We start from the raw sequence: 17,282 nt of genomic DNA on the forward strand, positions 1-17,282 counted from the left end.
CTGAAAAAAATAAAATAAAAGTATAATATTCCCATGGGAAAATATATCTTCCCATGAGAAGAAATTTGTCCCGCACAGTGTTTAACTCCCAAAAAAGGGAGTCTAACCAGCAAAGAAATGCTTTATCATCTGTAGATTGATTTTTATATATGAAACGATGTGTATTGATTTTACTTGGTTCAATGTTCAGTGGCAAGTATTTTATATATGCGCAGGTCCTGAGACAGAAAATCCAATTACTCATTCACTTATGGTCTTCAAAAATAACGATTGCGAGATGACGGACAGGAAGACTTCAAACGTAACAGTGTGAACTAGCTGTCAGAAACTTAAGTACTCTCAGATCCTTTCTTGCTATTGTCGTTTTGTTCTTCTGGTAAACAAGTGATTCTTTCATTGTTGAAGACTCTCTAGCGACTATAAAGATGAACAGGAATAAAACGCTGACCATTGATAATTTGTATTTTTGTTAAGCTCTGACTTTGTGTTCGATAAGGTCCCGTGGACTTTTACTCCATATTCCTTTATTTTCTATAAATGCGTCTGTCTTGACAGTAAGTTGACACGACTTAATACAAGTTAAACCCTTAAATGTAAGACACCAGATGAAAATACTCAAAAAGGAGAGCCAGTTTGGTATTCTGTAAGGTTAGAGTTCAATTCTTCATGAAGAAACGACTATATGTTTTCTGTATTCAGCATAGAATCATATCTTCTAAACTATATTTTTTCGCACAATGTCTGGATATTGGTGGACATGCATCATTGCGAAACCAGACATTTACAAATGAAAATTAATACTTATACTATAGCCATTTAGTAGGAAAGTAAATGCACAAAAGACAAGTAAATCAAAAACATGCATGGATCACGCAAAAGTATGCAAGGGCGACACCGGAGTAATGGGAGTTTGCTTCTTGCAAGACATTCGCCGTGAAAACAATTTGATATGAAGACAAGCCTTTGTTTCAACTTTGTTTTAAAATTTCAAACATGAGGCTGTTACGGCCCAGGTCAATGTTCTTAAGCAACACATATTTTCCCTTCATTTTGCTGTTAGCTTTTTTATATAAATTTTTACATATTATAGACTATTATGATTCTTTTTTTTTTTCAATTTCAGTTAAACACTATATCTGATTTGCTTTTAAATAAATTTTTACATGTTTAAATGTCTTTTTCTTTTTCTTCATCTTTTTGAAACCCTGGTTTTGTATTACCACTGACCAGTTCAGTAAAGAAACAGCTGACTCATGTTTGCATAAATGTTTTTCTAACCAATCTAACATGCTATTATTTCCTTATTTTTTATTCCGTGTCTATAGATAGTCTTCATCGGGGAGGCAAGATTTATTTTGTCTGTTGGTTGCTTGGCTAGCGTAAGCTAATCGATTTACCTCACATTTTGAAGTTGGATGGAGATTGTTTTTAAATAAATGCCGTACCTTTGTACTTTGGTTTCCTGTCGGATTTTTCTCAATTTTAAATTGGAAAGTTTTAACATTAGTTTTGCATAATTATTATTTTTGACTTGCAAATGAACGATTAATAAATCTATTCCCATGTGTGCTAGCGAAATGTCTTTAGTGTAATCTCGGAGTGTAATTTTTATTTCAACTTTTACGTTTGCATCAGGACGACCTAAAACACGAAAACTTTCTTTTTTTTAAGAATGACATTCGTTACTTCAAACAAAGATCGCTTTTATCTTCTTTTTTTTTGCAGTAAAAGGCCGGTTTCTTTAAAAAAAATCTTTCATACAATCGACTGAACGAAGTATAAGCTTCGGGAAGGTCAAGGATTTTTCGTAATTCTGAAAAATTCAATGGTCGAATTGAAGCTTAATACCTACAAAAAAATCTCAATGAGCGAGAAGACTTTCATTTTAGTAATCTCTGGTGTATTTATGATGGCTTGGTTTGAAGCGAGAACAGACGAACTATGCTTACTAGTGCTGCATAAAAAAACATGAGGATATGGTTTGTCCTTTATTACAAATTTGACTCCAATAAGGATAATTTTTGTCTCATAGAAAAATCGGTATTTTTTACCGATAATTTATTTTTCAATTTTTATCGGATATAATAGTTATTTTGAAAAATACAAACCGGATAATTATTTATTAAAGTTTCGTATGCATCATAAATCAAGCTCCGGCAACTTTTGACTTGTTCTAATATAAATAGTAATGATTTTCATCGGAGAAAAAGATAGATATTTTTGTCGTGATTGGAAGAATCGTAAAAGTGTTATTTTTCTAAATTCTGTTTGTTTAATCGGACATCGTAGAGTTTTACTTTGATTTCTTTTTGCTGAACTGGACTTCATATTGTGTATTGATTTGAAACATGAACGCGGACCTCGATGAGAACACCTGGATTGAAAGTTTGCAAACGTTCCGACCAATGAAATTCATTTTAATATGTAACGAGAGCACCTAGACGGAATATTTTATCTATACTACAATCAGTTTTAACTTAGAAATTTTCGCTCAAATATATAGGAAATAAAATTATATGAAAGCAACAATGCAGAATGTTTCTTTTCCATTTTTTGTTTTTTTTAACAATGTTTATGTTCATTTCAATTTGGTAAGTAGACTTATATTAAATGCCCAAAACGTAAAGGTATGTTTTCTTTTAAAACATTAAAAAACGTAAGAGTATGCCAACAAATAGCCTGTCAAGGTCGTTAAACTTAAATCAACTTACCCATCTTTATCGCAGACTAAAATTTATCTCATATATACAGAATACATGTTCATTTATTACAAGTACGTCAGGGTGCATGATAGCACAATAATCTTTTTACAGAATCGTAAGAACAATATTTTTGTTTGATATTTGTTTCTCTTCCACAATTAACGCCCGATTTGGCAAGTGACCAGTATTACAATTTAACACAGTTTTAAAAGTTCAGTGGGCTGCTACTTCATTTAGAATTTTGAGCATGCCTTTCTGTTTATCATATTCAACGTCAACATTATCTTCGTCAATTTTATTATTCAACAATATCTTGTTTTTCATTACAAGCTTTTCCAAATATCAATATACAGCAAGAGAATGACTATATGTTGCTTCCCGGAAATATAAGACACATCAATTTAAATTATGTACACAATAAATAATTTCTGTGTAGTTTTCCGTGTCTAAATTTGATTTACGAGTACAATATAGTAAACAGAAAAAAAGAGAAACGGTTAATATACAGGAATACATAAAGTTTCGTATATAGTTGCAAAGGATCACACGTTACTTACGATAGATACATCGAGGTCGTTTTGCTTGAGTGATTTACCTGTAAAAAGCCCGGGTCTCATCCATGTTTAAAACGAATTAATGCATGTTTGAAATAGCTTAACAGGGGCGTGGCCTATTAGTTTGACGCAACTAACCACTAAATTGATTTCAATTGATCGACTGCAGAGAAATCTATTTGACTGGCGTTAAAATGAATTGATATGAATTGAAATGAATTAAATATAATTTTTAATTTTTGTCAATCTTTATCAAATAACGATCAATCTCATTTAAATAGCGTTAACACGTTTTTGTCCGATCAAGCTAAATTCAGGTTACTAGTGATACAGAAACTAAACAAATTCAGAGAAAATGAACTGAAACTTTTAACTTTTGGGCATGTGCATGAATATACTAAATATCTTATTAAACTATTTACCTATAATAAATGCATTATCTATTTCATCATCTAGTTCTATTGTGCATCTCTCTAATACTAACACTCCTAGTGGTTCTGTTCTCTGGAAAATATAATATATATTTGCATAATCATTTAAGAAAAACTTTATTAGATAAAACATTAATAGATCAAGTATCGTAACAGGCTTTAAGTATATATTTGGGGTGTTGTTCATTTCAGTAAAATAGTCCTTGTCAGAATTTGTTTAAAAATGAAAATAAAAGAATGATCAGTCAATCTTGTATATACATGTATAAATCATGTATATTGTTCTTCAAGTATAAATATTTTATATCAAAGATTACCCTAACACACATGCTTTGTAAAATTATAATGTGTGTAGCTCATAAATAATAAACTATTTTATGTAGGCAAAAGAAGAGACATTTGGTCAATATCACATTTACATGTAATCTAATCTGAATGTTTTTGGGTATGATTGCTGATAACATATAAAAAAGTTGGTAAATGCAGAAATGTCATGCCTGTTTTATTTGTGATTTTATTCATTTTGAGAGTCTGCAATATGAAGGTTTTACTACATGTATCACATAATTTTAACATTATCAATTATCCTTGAAAATGTAGTCATGGTCAGATGAACCCTGCCGGACAGACATGTACACATGTACATCTTAAAATTATTCCATACATCAAATTTACTTGTCTGATTGCTTATAGATCCAGAGAAACAGACTACATTACAAAAACTAAACATTATTTAATGAATCATGAAAATGAGTTCAAGGTCAGATGAAACCTGCCAGTCAGAATATGTACATCTGACAATCATTCAATACCACAAACTATTGTTGAACTACTCCTTACAGCATCTGAAATACAGACTTAACAAAATAACTGTAACCTTGAATATTGATCCATGAAATGAGGTCAAGGTTAGGTGAACATACCATGACAGACACATAGGCCTTGCAAGTAACCTATACTAAATATAGTTATCTTATTACTCATAATAACAGAACATTTCACTTTTCAACAAAACAGTATTCTTTTTGCAAGCATTTACTGAACCATGAAAATGAGGTAAATTACAATGGACATATGACAGACGGAAACTTCATAACATGAGGTATCTGTATGGCAGATCTGTATACAAGGTATGAACATCCACATCTTCTACCTACAATGTACTTATTGCAATATAAAGCTTTATACACAAATGGTTTACTGTAATACAGTGTCACAGCTGGATTGTGATCCCTATGAAATATTCATCATTTTCACAAACAGTGCAAAGTAATATATACCTGTACATAAAGTCCATGTGTAGTCGGGTGGACAGTTGTCTCATTGACAATCATACCACACTAAGTCCATGTGTAGTCTGGTGGACAGTTGTCTCATTGACAATCATACCACACTAAGTCCATGTGTAGTCTGGTGGACAGTTGTCTCATTGACAATCATACCACACTAAGTCCATGTGTAGTCTGGTGGACAGTTGTCTCATTGACAATCATACCACACTAAGTCCATGTGTAGTCTGGTGGACAGTTGTCTCATTGACAATCATACCACACTAAGTCCATGTGTAGTCTGGTGGACAGTTGTCTCATTGACAATCATACCATACTTTCTTATTTTTATATTTAGGTTATGCTTTTACTTTATAACAGAATGCTTTGTTTTAAAGGTTAGTGCTAAAATATAATTGCTGTGAAAAACTAACTCAAATGTAAACCTAACAATATTATTAAATAGATCAAGAATGGTTATGAGAAACTTCACACCATTATATAGATCAAGAATGGTTATGAGAAACTTCACACCATTATATAGATCAAGAATGGTTATGAGAAACTTCACACCATTAAATAGATCAAGAATGGTTATGAGAAACTTCACACCATTATATAGATCAAGAATGGTTATGAGAAACTTCACACCATTATATAGATCAAGAATGGTTATGAGAAACTTCACACCATTAAATAGATCAAGAATGGTTATGAGAAACTTCACACCAGATTATTGCATTAATTAGCCAAAGAAATAAAATATTACAAGGAGGCAGATGCAGAAGAAAAGTATCTTAAAAACAGACAATTTGTTTATTTAGAATTTGTCATGTATGCTGAACATGTTGGTTTTTAGTGAACAGTTTTCTAAATAGTTTTCTGTATTATCTTCAGTTTTCTATTTTTGATGTTTTAATTTTAAGTCCATGTTTTTTAAATACTGTCAATCAATCTAGCTTTTGGCCAATGTGTTATGTTTCTTGAATTTTTGATATTTATTTTAAGTTCATTTGTTCATTGGTAAAAACATTGACACTGGTAGGGAAACAGAGATTAAAATAAAATCAAGCAGCAAGCAATATGTAAAGAATTAGGACATCATCTGTCTAATCATTTGATAATTTGTGTCTAATTTACCATCAATAAAATATGTGTTATGAATATTCCCCACTTTTGCAATACATTATTCAAAACAATTCCCAAAATTTTAAAGTGATCATCAATTTTATTTCTATTACAGAGACAGAGATAAGATAAGAAGTTGTACAAGAAATCTGTAAATTAAAAGGTATTTGAAATAAGATATTACAGCTAAGAAGAAACTAGGCTCAGATAGCTTTTGTTCTTCAGTAATGTATGAGGTGCTTTAATCTGATAATCATGATTCTCGGCTTGAAATTTAATAATATTTATACATAATCTGGGGGAGAAAATCTCCTTAATTTTCTGGTCCAATAAATCTTTAAGTGTTAAAATAACTAAACTAAATCTATTAAGCAATTATAAGCATCAAACAACAAAATTACCAAAGATGGCGCTGGGTTCGACTTTCGGTTATTTTTCTGAAATTGTTGAAATCAAATGAAAACAAATTTTCAGTATCATAGTTTAGCTGTAAAATTTACATCTGTTATGAAGAGTAAAATATACTTGTGTTCATGTCTGTAGAATCACTGACAAGAAAGTAAAACTTTGTAGCACTTCTTGTACCTAACAGTATCCTAGTAAATCAAAATAGAATTTCAATTAAGAAAAACATTGACATATGGTTCTGTTTAAAAAGATTTTTCTTGCCAGATTTTTTGACAATAATAATTGTGGTTGAACATACATCAAAACTATTGATAAAAGAAATTGAAATTTCACAATTATTTTGGCATATATTTTGTTCTTACATGAGGTGTAATGTTGATTGATTGATGGACTACTTAAACATTTAAAACCAAATGGTAAATATTGAACAGATTTCCTAGATAATGACATGTATTGATATAAAATCTGTTTTGTACTAGATTATAACATGCTGAACTAGATTCTAAATGCTGTAACAGGCAGCATGCCAACATTAAAATGAAGCATGAGCTTTTACTCAACTTTGAGATGAAAAAACAGCAAGAAAAGAGCTGTTCCTTTTATCTTTAATCTCAATTGATTGTAGAATGCTTAGCAGAGAATGAGAAGACTCAAATACCAATTGATAAGTTTTTAATGTGACCTGGACAGGGGTCAATCCTGTAACCCTTTTCATATATTTCGAATAACAAAATTATACATGTACACCAAAACCTTTTTTTTTTATTTGGACAACCAAACATATTTATATATATCATATCATGGTTAAGGTGTGATTCAATCAGCAACCTTTACACATATTATTTTATTTCTAGACTGTACCATAAACCAATATAGCATATACCTTTTCCAGCAGTTCATCAATCATGTTACATGTTCTATAGAAACTAATACAATTAGATATATGCTATTTTATTGCATAGCAATATAATATTTCCCACAGAAAGTAACCAAAAGTTAGCGTGCAATAAATTCTAATATTGCACTAGTGCAATAAATCTTCAAAATTCATGACGTCATCCATGACAAAATCTTAGTTTAAATCAATTTTTACTTTCAAATATTATATTGCTATAAAATAAAAGGGTTATTGCATGAATATTGTCCCTCCTAGAACATATATTACACTCGCAAGCTCATGCAATATAAAATTATACTCGGGACAATATTATAAGTTATATGGTTCGCTACTGACCCCATACGGATCCTTAGAGGGTTAGAAAAATCCATAGGGGGTGAAGCCGGAGGCCAGGTCCCCTATGAATTTTATTCACCCTCTATGGATCCGTAGGGGGTCAGTAGTTAACCGTATAACGAATTTATCGGACGCTGGACTTTTTCTGCGGCGTTTTGTTGAAAATAAACAATTAAACACAACAACATTAATAGATGACGTCGCCATTAACGCGTCATGAACCCCATATGAAACTTACTAACCCCATACCGTCTCATAGGGGGTCACCACGTGACGGCATTTAACCAATCACAACGTGATAATTCATCTGTGGTCCGATAATATACAATTACTGTCTTTTGATGAGGTAAATGTTTTATTGACTTTTGAAAAACTGATATTCACTGAGGCCAACGGCCGAAGTGAATATCAGTTTTTCAAAAGTCAATTAAACCACATATTTACCGAAACAAAAGACAGTAATTGTTTTATTCCATATTCCGAGAGAAATGTATGTAAAGGCAATTATTAATCAAAACCAATTGTACATCAATCGTTTTTTTACCAAAATAGTGCAGGTAAAAGCACGCGACGTTATGCGCGATGAATATCCCTTTTCCGCAGGTGAATATGCTTATTTATTCAAAATCCCATTCATATAGAAAAACCTATTAAAGTTTTATCAATATGGAATAATCCCCAATATTCATGCAATAACCGTATAATACTACATGAACGTATTATGCTAATGCGACAATAACATACTATAAATCTAAAATTTATTTTCTACTGATCATATGACATTAAACAAATGTAGGATACTCTATTCAGAGAAAAGGTGAAAGGAAAGGAAGGAAATTTAATTGTGTTCAAAGGTCGCAGCTCATTTATGATTTTACAGGAATGAGATGTTGGGTATACATACTTTAACCTATAATTGTTAACTTTTTATACATTGTGACTTGGAAGGAGAGTTGTCTTATTGGCACTCATACCACATATTCTTATCTATAATGACAGAGCACAGGTAATCACAAATCCAGTTTATTTACACATACAGTACTAGGGATTTCTTTATTTGCACATTAATCAATCCAAAATTCCTAAAATAAAAAGTATGTTCCTTGTGGTGGGGATTGAAATGAAAATAACTTCCTACTTATCTATTTGAATGTAATATTCCAAAAGTTTTTTGAAGTATACACTGACTTACATCCCACTACAGATATATACTAATGTATTGTAATGTACAAACAAAGTTACTAAAAACATAATAACTTACAGATTCTTTGTTCTTGTAATAAAATAACAGATTTCCTTTAAGTTTACAGTGTCTAGTAATGTATGCTGTCAATATAAAATAAACTTTAATATGATACACATTCAGAATAGTAACTTGTGTGCGCAAGTAAGTAACTTGTGCACACAAGTTGTAATTTCATTTTTGCAAGGCACTCAAAGGCTTTTGTACTTTTATTTCCATAAGGCTTAAATTAAAATATTGTTTGTTTGCCCTTTACCGACCGACCCTATAAATTTGTTCCGCCTGAAAATCTTATTTGTATTTACCAGCAAGGTTTTATTTTATTTTATTTTTTCGTTCCTACAAAAAATCTTATATTTGTATTTCCCGCTCAAAACTTTTTTACCGGAATCCTCGGGTTTTATCTTTATCATATAAGGTCTAGTCCATTTGGTATTATGTGAGCGTTTGACATGCACACTTGCATTTAGAGTTTCAAAGCATTTATTTGAAATCGATGTTGAACGCTTTGAAATCATGATATGACGTACGTTAACTCTGTATCTTTATACTTGAAGAGCAGGGTTCATTTACAAAAAAGTTCGTGTAATACAAAATTATCAACGTGTGTACAAACTATTTTGTGTAAACGGACGTTGTATTCTATGTAGGGATGGCCTTTTGTGATCCGTAGATCAGGATGATTATGTTAACAATGCCTTCGACCAGCATTGCTATATTATTTATATCTGACATGAACCAAAGGTTACAAAAGCCTGTAATGTGGAGAAAATTTGGCAGTAAAATCGCCCAAGTTTTCCATACAGATCATTTATAAATGCGATGTAAAATATGTGACAATTGAGTTTAAGTCTTGTAGCATTTTTATTGGAAACATAGGCACACACGGAAATTTAAACACTAGGGACCTTTTCTACTAGTAATGTATGTCTGCCCGGACATATTTCATGTATTTTACCAGCACAAATTTATCTCTTACAGAAAACCTTTAGGTAGAGGTAAGCGTACAAGATAGGTAGTACAGAATATTAGTGCAAGTTAAAACTCTTCAAAGTTCCAGGCATATATAAACGTTGAAAATATGCGACACAGCTCTATATTTTGATATTTGAAAACAAAATAGTAGTGCATATGAATTAACTTCACATTCTACATGATATTTTTTTTCAAAACGTAGTCCCAGAAACTTATTAGCAAAAGCAAAACAGACAAAAATGACATTATGCAGATTTTGTATCTATAAAATAAAATATTATACCTACCTGCCTACCCATGAAAAAAAATATACCGAGCCAAGTTATTTTTTTTGGGAAAAAAATAAAATATTTTACCTACCTACCTACCCTGTTTCAAAACATAGGGTCGGAAAAGGGCAAACAAACAATATTTTAATTTAGGCCTAAAATGAGTATTGCTCAAAACAATTTAAGAACAACATCTACTATCTAAATATTAATACTAATTTTATGGAGTAGGTATGCATGAGTAGAGAAGTACCAATCTTACCAAATCAGAAGTTTACATCTTTTTTTATATTCATATTTGAAGTACTTTTTGTTAAAAAAAAAAGAATCCCCTCAGAGCTCTCTCAATTTTAGATATCTAAATTCTGAATTGTTTTATGTAGTTTATTCAACAGATCTTCAGAGCTTTTGTTATTTGTAAAATATGCACATCAACTTTAATTAAAACGTTTGACTTGTATTATAGAAAACATGTTTCATGTACTTTGAGTAAAGTAGATAAAAATTTCCTATTTCTACTGGATTATTGTCAAATTTGTTAAGAGATTGATCATATTGAAGTAATCAAAGAGCTGAAAGCTCTGAAGAAAAATGACGCCACTGTCTCTAATATTGGGAGTTTTTATGCAAGTCTTGATTTTCATACCGTAATTAGTTTAACAATGCAACATGTCTCGTAAGCATATAATTGATATTCGTATATATGTGTGTGTGTGAAGTGAAGGTGACAACTGGCTGTTTTTTTTAAGACAAATGAATAGGTCAAGACTACCTGAATTGTACAAATAAATACCGTAGAAAGGCTTGTATATTTCTCACTGGTACATAGTCTGAATCCGGGTCCGTTCGCGCCCTTTCACTTTCACACCCTAAATGTTCGCACCCAATCTTAATTGGTTTTGTGTTTAATAACTCTGTAAGCAAGTGTTTTCTTATAAGTATAATTGTTGTCATTGTCTCAAAATAAAGTGAGACAGCATTTTTATTTGTGTTGAATAAATCTTAATCATGTTTTGGATAGCGTATTGTTAAAAATAATAATAATCCTTTCTAATTAAAGTGGTATTTTGTCAACGTTTTATTTTGTGTTGAATAACTCTTAATCATGTTTTGGTAAGTGTATTGCTATAACTTTGTTTCATTGACTTCTTTCAAAATGAAGTGAGATTCTGACTATGTTTTTTTCTGTGTGTTGAATAGATTTTATCATGTTTTGGTTATAATAGTGGATTGCTATATTTTGGTTCCTATATTTTATTGTTTCGTTGTTTCAGATCAAAGGGACCAAGCTGTTAAAAACAATTATCTTTTGTGTTTTTCCTTTAAAATCTTCAATGTTTTACTCATATCAAGCTATAAATACATTCAGTATTTACACCAAAGCAATTTAAAACAACAATCATGATTTTCCAATTATTCAACTTGAATTTGAATTAAAATTGAGCGCGAATGAGTAGAGTGCGAACGTGCGAGGTGCGAACCTGCAAGGTGCGAAAGTGTATTGGGCGCGAACAGACCTGATACCACAAAATATTAAGTAAATAATCTTTTTGTTACTGTTATTAAAGGTCTAATGAAACTCAGGTAATTTCAAACATTTGTCAAAGAATTCTAGTCAAACCGGCACCTGGTTAAATTGGCACCTGGACAAATCAGCACCTGGTTAAATCAACACCTGATATAGTCAATTCGTCACCCATGTTAAATATATATTTTAACAGTATTTTAAGCAAAAAGAGTAAAAATAAGTAAGGGGTTGCCAGAATTTTTTTCAGTATTTAAGCAAAAAGGGTTAAATACTAACTTTCACATTTTTGGGTGTTCATTGTACATTTTGTATTTATTTATTTTTCTCAACTAAATGACATTTTTGGTGTATTTTTAATGATATATATATGAGTAGTCAAAATAATTATTACGTCTGGCAAGGCTTTTTTAATTTTATTCTGGGACACCTTTCTATGACCGCAAGGCTATGTTAATTTTTTTCTGGGACGCATTCCTAAGAAAGCCTTCCTACGAACTTCGTAGGAAGACGTCACAGAAAAAAAATAAAATAGCCTTGCCAGACGTCATAATTATTTGGACTAATACATGAGATATTGGATATTTTTATGCATTATTTAAACCAGTTGAGCATTTTACAGGATTGTTTGTTTAATGCTTTTTAAACTTTCCTGAAAAAAAAACACCTTAAATTTGCTTATTATTTGGCATGAAAGTTTGATTTATTGAAAGGGACTCATAGTTTTCCATTTTTTTTTAATAATTGTCTAATTGTTAAAACAACAGTTTGGGTAAGGGCTTCGTTGTTTATCTTTATACACAACAACATAATTTCACTTTGGTTTCGTTGTTTACCTAAATACACAACAACATATTCACTATGTACTTGGTAACAGTTATTAATTAATTGAATAGAAAATATTATAACAAATATTATTGGATGCCGAATTGACGTCAAATAGGTGCCGATTTGACTAGATGCCAATTTAACCAGGTGCCGACTTGACTTGTACGTTTCAATTCCTCTGCGATCGTTTGCGGTATTTTCTTGAGAAAAACCTATTTTCCATCATCAAAGAGAAGAAGAAACTGCTTGAAAATGATTCTGGAACACTTCATGATTGTTAAAATAAGTTAAATTCACTCAAAAAACAATTTTAAAACTTGCGATGTTTAAACAGGAAGTTTCAAAAGCACGTGTAAAAAAAGAAATTAACCGGTGAGAGTGGAAATCCGTACCTGGTAAGTACATAACAGATATCACTAAAGTACGACTTTGAAAGCAAAACAGTTCCATCCTTTTGTAAAACAGTCTTTAATATACCTATCACATTAATGTTTGAAGGGTCTTAAGCTTATTCAAACCATAAAAGTCGGTATGAAACACCAAAACGGAATGAAAAATAACCGATTCCGTTTTGTAGTTTACAAATTCTAAACTGGTTCCCGTCAAACTACAACACTTTGTCCGAGTGTAGTGGAATACAAGCAGAAACCAGTTAGTTTGTAAACTGGTTCCTGGCTGATTACTACACAATGACCTCTCATGCATAATTAATGATAACACAAGCAGATTCCAGTTTGTATAGAAAATAGTAAATACGAAACCAAGCGCGGTAGGCAGAGAAATGTAATGAAGTTCAGGTCGCCAGTTATGGAACAATGACTGCGTCATTTTCCAAAAAAGTTGTCCTAACATTGCCATTGGAGACTATTAATGAACCATGGTGTATAAAATTGAGAATGGAAATGGGGAATGTGTCAAAGAGACAACAACCCGACCAAATAAAAAACAACAGCAGAGGGTCACCAACAGGTCTTCAATGTAGCGAGAAATTCCCGCACCCGGAGGCGTCCCTCAGCTGGCCCCTAAACAAATATATACTAGTTCAGTGATAATGAACGCCATACTAATTTCCAAATTGTACACAAGAAACTAAAATTAAAATAATACAAGACTAACAAAGGCCAGAGGCTCCTGACTTGGGACAGGCGCAAAAATGCGGCGGGGTTAAACATGTTTGTGAGATCTCAACCCTCCCCATACATACACATCTCAACCCTCCCCATGTATGCACATATTACATATATGATGTTGTTTAAAACAGAATCAGCCTAGAGATACATTTTGTAACATGTCTTTGTTGATAAGCAAAAAAATAAATACATAGCTGATTCAGGTAGACGATTTGGTATTCTTAACTCTAAATTCTCCTTTGAAATGTTTTACATGGGTCATTTTGAGGTCTTATTATACATGTAGCTGATTATGCAGTATTGTTGAAGGCCCTACCATAACCTGTAGTTGTTAATTTCTGTGCAATTTGGTCTCTTGTGGAGAGTTGGCGCATTGGCACATATACCACATCTTCTTATTTTTATATCTAATCTAACATATTTTATTCTTACTTTCTTCTTTCTTGAATATTCTTCCCTCCGGTTTATATTTCATGGACAGTATTCCTTCTTTATCTACGACACCCTGTTCTACTATATGTGTTAATTCTTTACTGTTGAACCTCATGGTGTCTGGGGGTCATAATCTTATGGAAAAAACACTGTTATCTGAAAATATTCATGATATCAATTGATGGTGCCTGAAAAGGTACTATTTGAAGCTCATTCAGTGATTCTTCTGTGGTATTGTGTATGGAAAGTATGTATGGATAAGAATCATAGGTGAATACATAGCAGTTAGTTGTAAAATGTTTGTTTATAGCATGTTTTTAGTCATATTTTTAAGTACATATATAATAAAATCAGTATTGATAAGGGGAGATAATTTGATTTATAAGGGAGATAATATATTTAAGAATTGGAAATACATTTTTGTACTAGAACCATTTCATTTAAAAAAAAATAATGGGAATTCATCATTTTTAAAATTACGTTTAAGTAATTGTTGACTAGATTAATTATTACACTTTAGTTTATGACAAAGTTAAGAAACAAACTTTTAGTGAGAAAATAGAAATTGATATATATTTAGTTTATATTTTAAAACATTGATTTAAATGCAGAAATGAAACATACTTCATATGATCTTTATCCCTATTTTTGCTATTTTTCTTTATTATTTTCCTATATTATTACACTGTAAAACATTATATAACTTACCTGTATGAATATTTGTGTGATGCAAGATGTATGAGAAATGTTTTTGAGAAACACTTTTTAAAGAATAATATTCTGGTACATTTGTACACATGGTACAAGAAACCGAAGGTGTCATAACATTTAATTTCTAATTATTGTGCTGATTATATTTGTCATTATACTTAAAATCATTGCTTTGTGATATTTTTGTGTAATATGTAATATATCTGTTGTATATATATGTTGAAGAATTGAATAAAGATAAAAAAAAAAAAAATTCCTATATTATATTAGACGTTGCCTACAGTTAATATTAATAAAATTGAGAATGGAATGGGGAATTGTGTCAAATATATATAAATAAACTATGATGATTACATATATCCTTTTCTATAAGGCCTTTGCTGTTACACTATAGGTTTTCCCGGTTCAAGGGGTGACAAAATGATATTACGGAAATTATAATAGTCCTTATACTGGTCCTACATTAATCAATGATAATGTAGGAATTAATTTCACTTGCAAAAGCATTTACTAATTCCATCATTTAAATTTTTTCTCTGTTACCAGACATCAGTTTCATTGTTGCATCATCAATCCGACCATATTTCCCATCTCAACCATTATTGTCTGAAAGGGGTGTACCTGGAGAGCTTGATTTGTCTGACAAAATTCCTTATTGAACCAGCTGGGACATGATCCTAGAACCCATGACACAGCAAGCTCTACCAACTAAGGGGTTATCCAGTTCATGATCCTAGAACCAATGACACAGCAAGCAACTGCTCTACCAGCTAAGGGGTTATCCAGTTCATGATCCTAGAACCCATGACACAGCAAGCCACTGATCTACCAACTAAGGGGTTATCCAGTTCATGATCCTAGAACCCATGACACAGCAAGCCACTACTCTACCAACTAAGGGGTTATCCAGTTCATGATCCTAGAACCCATGACACAGCAAGCCACTGCTCTACCAACTAAGGGGTTATCAAGTTCATGATCCTAGAACCCATGACACAGCAAGCCACTGCTCTACCAACTAAGGGGTAATCCAGTTCATGATCCTAGAACCCATGAAACAGCAAGCAACTGCTCTACCAACTAAGGGGTTATCCAGTTCATGATCCTAGAACCCCTGACACAGCAAGCAACTACTCTACCAACAAAGGGGTTATCCAGTTCATGATCCTAGAACCCATGACACAGCAAGCCACTGCTCTACCAACTAAGGGGTTATCCAGTTCATGATCCTTGAACCCATGACACAGCAAGCCACTGCTCTACCAACTAAGGGGTTATCCAGTTCATGATCCTTGAACCCATGACACAGCAAACCACTGCTCTACCAACTAAGGGGTTATCCAGTTCATGATTCTAGAACCCATGACACAGCAAGCAACTGCTCTACCAACTAAGGGGTTATCCAGTTCCACAGCTTATACACCTTTTCTCTATTTATTGGAATAAAGAAAAGTTCTAAACTTTCATAACTTTTTCACACCAGTTGAAGCCCCAGTTGTACAGGTTAAACTTTGTAAATGAAACTGGGGCCCTGTTCAAACAATGTACGGTGCAGTCCGGTGTATCTGCGCACCTAAGACTTATGACTTCACTTCTTTCAACTGATAAAACCAATAAGTGGATAATATTGTGTGAAGACATTCATAACATAGTTTTTTTTCATAAAATCTTCTGTCTATATGGTTTCACCCTCAAGATTTTGTGAAATTTGTGTCCAGAACTAGGAAAAACCCTGTTTTGAGAGTTCATCTAATGTCCGGTAATTTCGTGCATGCCTTCCTAAAATAGCATATTTTGATAAGAGAAAGATTTTATACAATGTAATATAGTTGAATTTGAACCAAACACACTTCCAAGGACGCACAGCAAAATTTCATTCTGATATAATTTTGACCTAAATAAAACAAAGGAGTAGGTCCGGTAAGGGCTGATTTTGGCCCCAAATTTCAGGTTCATCTAACGAAAGATTTTGAACACTTTTTAAACACTTAAATGTCTATTTCAGTTGATTCAATTAGTTAAGGTTGAAGTTTTTAACTGGTTTAGTTATCAAAAACGCTCCGTTTCAAGCTTAAATATGACAAATCTATCAAATATGCCAAAAAATGTCACTCTTCAGATGGTTTTTGTCAAAATTAAATGTGGCCTCATCCGTGTTCATCCTCAAACTTTGTGTATGACATTATCGTCAAATACAACTTACATTTCAATATTTAGAATGAACACGAATGTGGCCACTTTCATTTAGACGGAAACAGTCTAAAATTGAACTAAAAAGATTTCTGTAATTAAGCATGACTTAATGATGCTAGTGCCTGATATATGTGCATTGTATTGTCCAAAATAGCCCATATTTATGTAGCAGAATCATTTTACTTTCCAATAAATAACTAAAAGTTTACATTTTAATAATTCTGTAAAACTGCTTTATTTTGGGAACAAAA

At 32.0% G+C, this 17,282-nt stretch overlaps 1 protein-coding gene across 18 annotated transcripts in view; it reads right to left on the bottom strand.

The window, feature by feature from the left end:
- Positions 1-17,282, bottom strand: part of LOC139484658 (inositol polyphosphate-4-phosphatase type I A-like) — a 77,552-nt gene that overhangs the window by 59,428 nt on the left and 842 nt on the right. For 8 of the 18 annotated variants that reach the window (XM_071268497.1, XM_071268504.1, XM_071268496.1 and 5 more), the window contains exons 2-5: positions 14,128-14,283; positions 8,987-9,051; positions 6,485-6,520; positions 3,679-3,760 (exon numbers count right to left, since the gene is read on the bottom strand). In XM_071268497.1, coding sequence (XP_071124598.1) covers positions 3,679-3,760; positions 6,485-6,520; positions 8,987-9,051; positions 14,128-14,242 — 298 coding nt within the window. In that variant the 5' untranslated portion in view covers positions 14,243-14,283. Of the gene's footprint in view, positions 1-3,678; positions 3,761-6,484; positions 6,521-8,986; positions 9,052-14,127; positions 14,284-17,282 lie in introns of those variants that run through there. The other 10 variants (XM_071268507.1, XM_071268510.1, XM_071268505.1 and 7 more) reach the window with 3 other exon arrangements.

Source organism: Mytilus edulis, chromosome 8 (assembly GCF_963676685.1).
Source record: "Mytilus edulis chromosome 8, xbMytEdul2.2, whole genome shotgun sequence".
Lineage (NCBI taxonomy): Eukaryota > Metazoa > Mollusca > Bivalvia > Mytilida > Mytilidae > Mytilus > Mytilus edulis.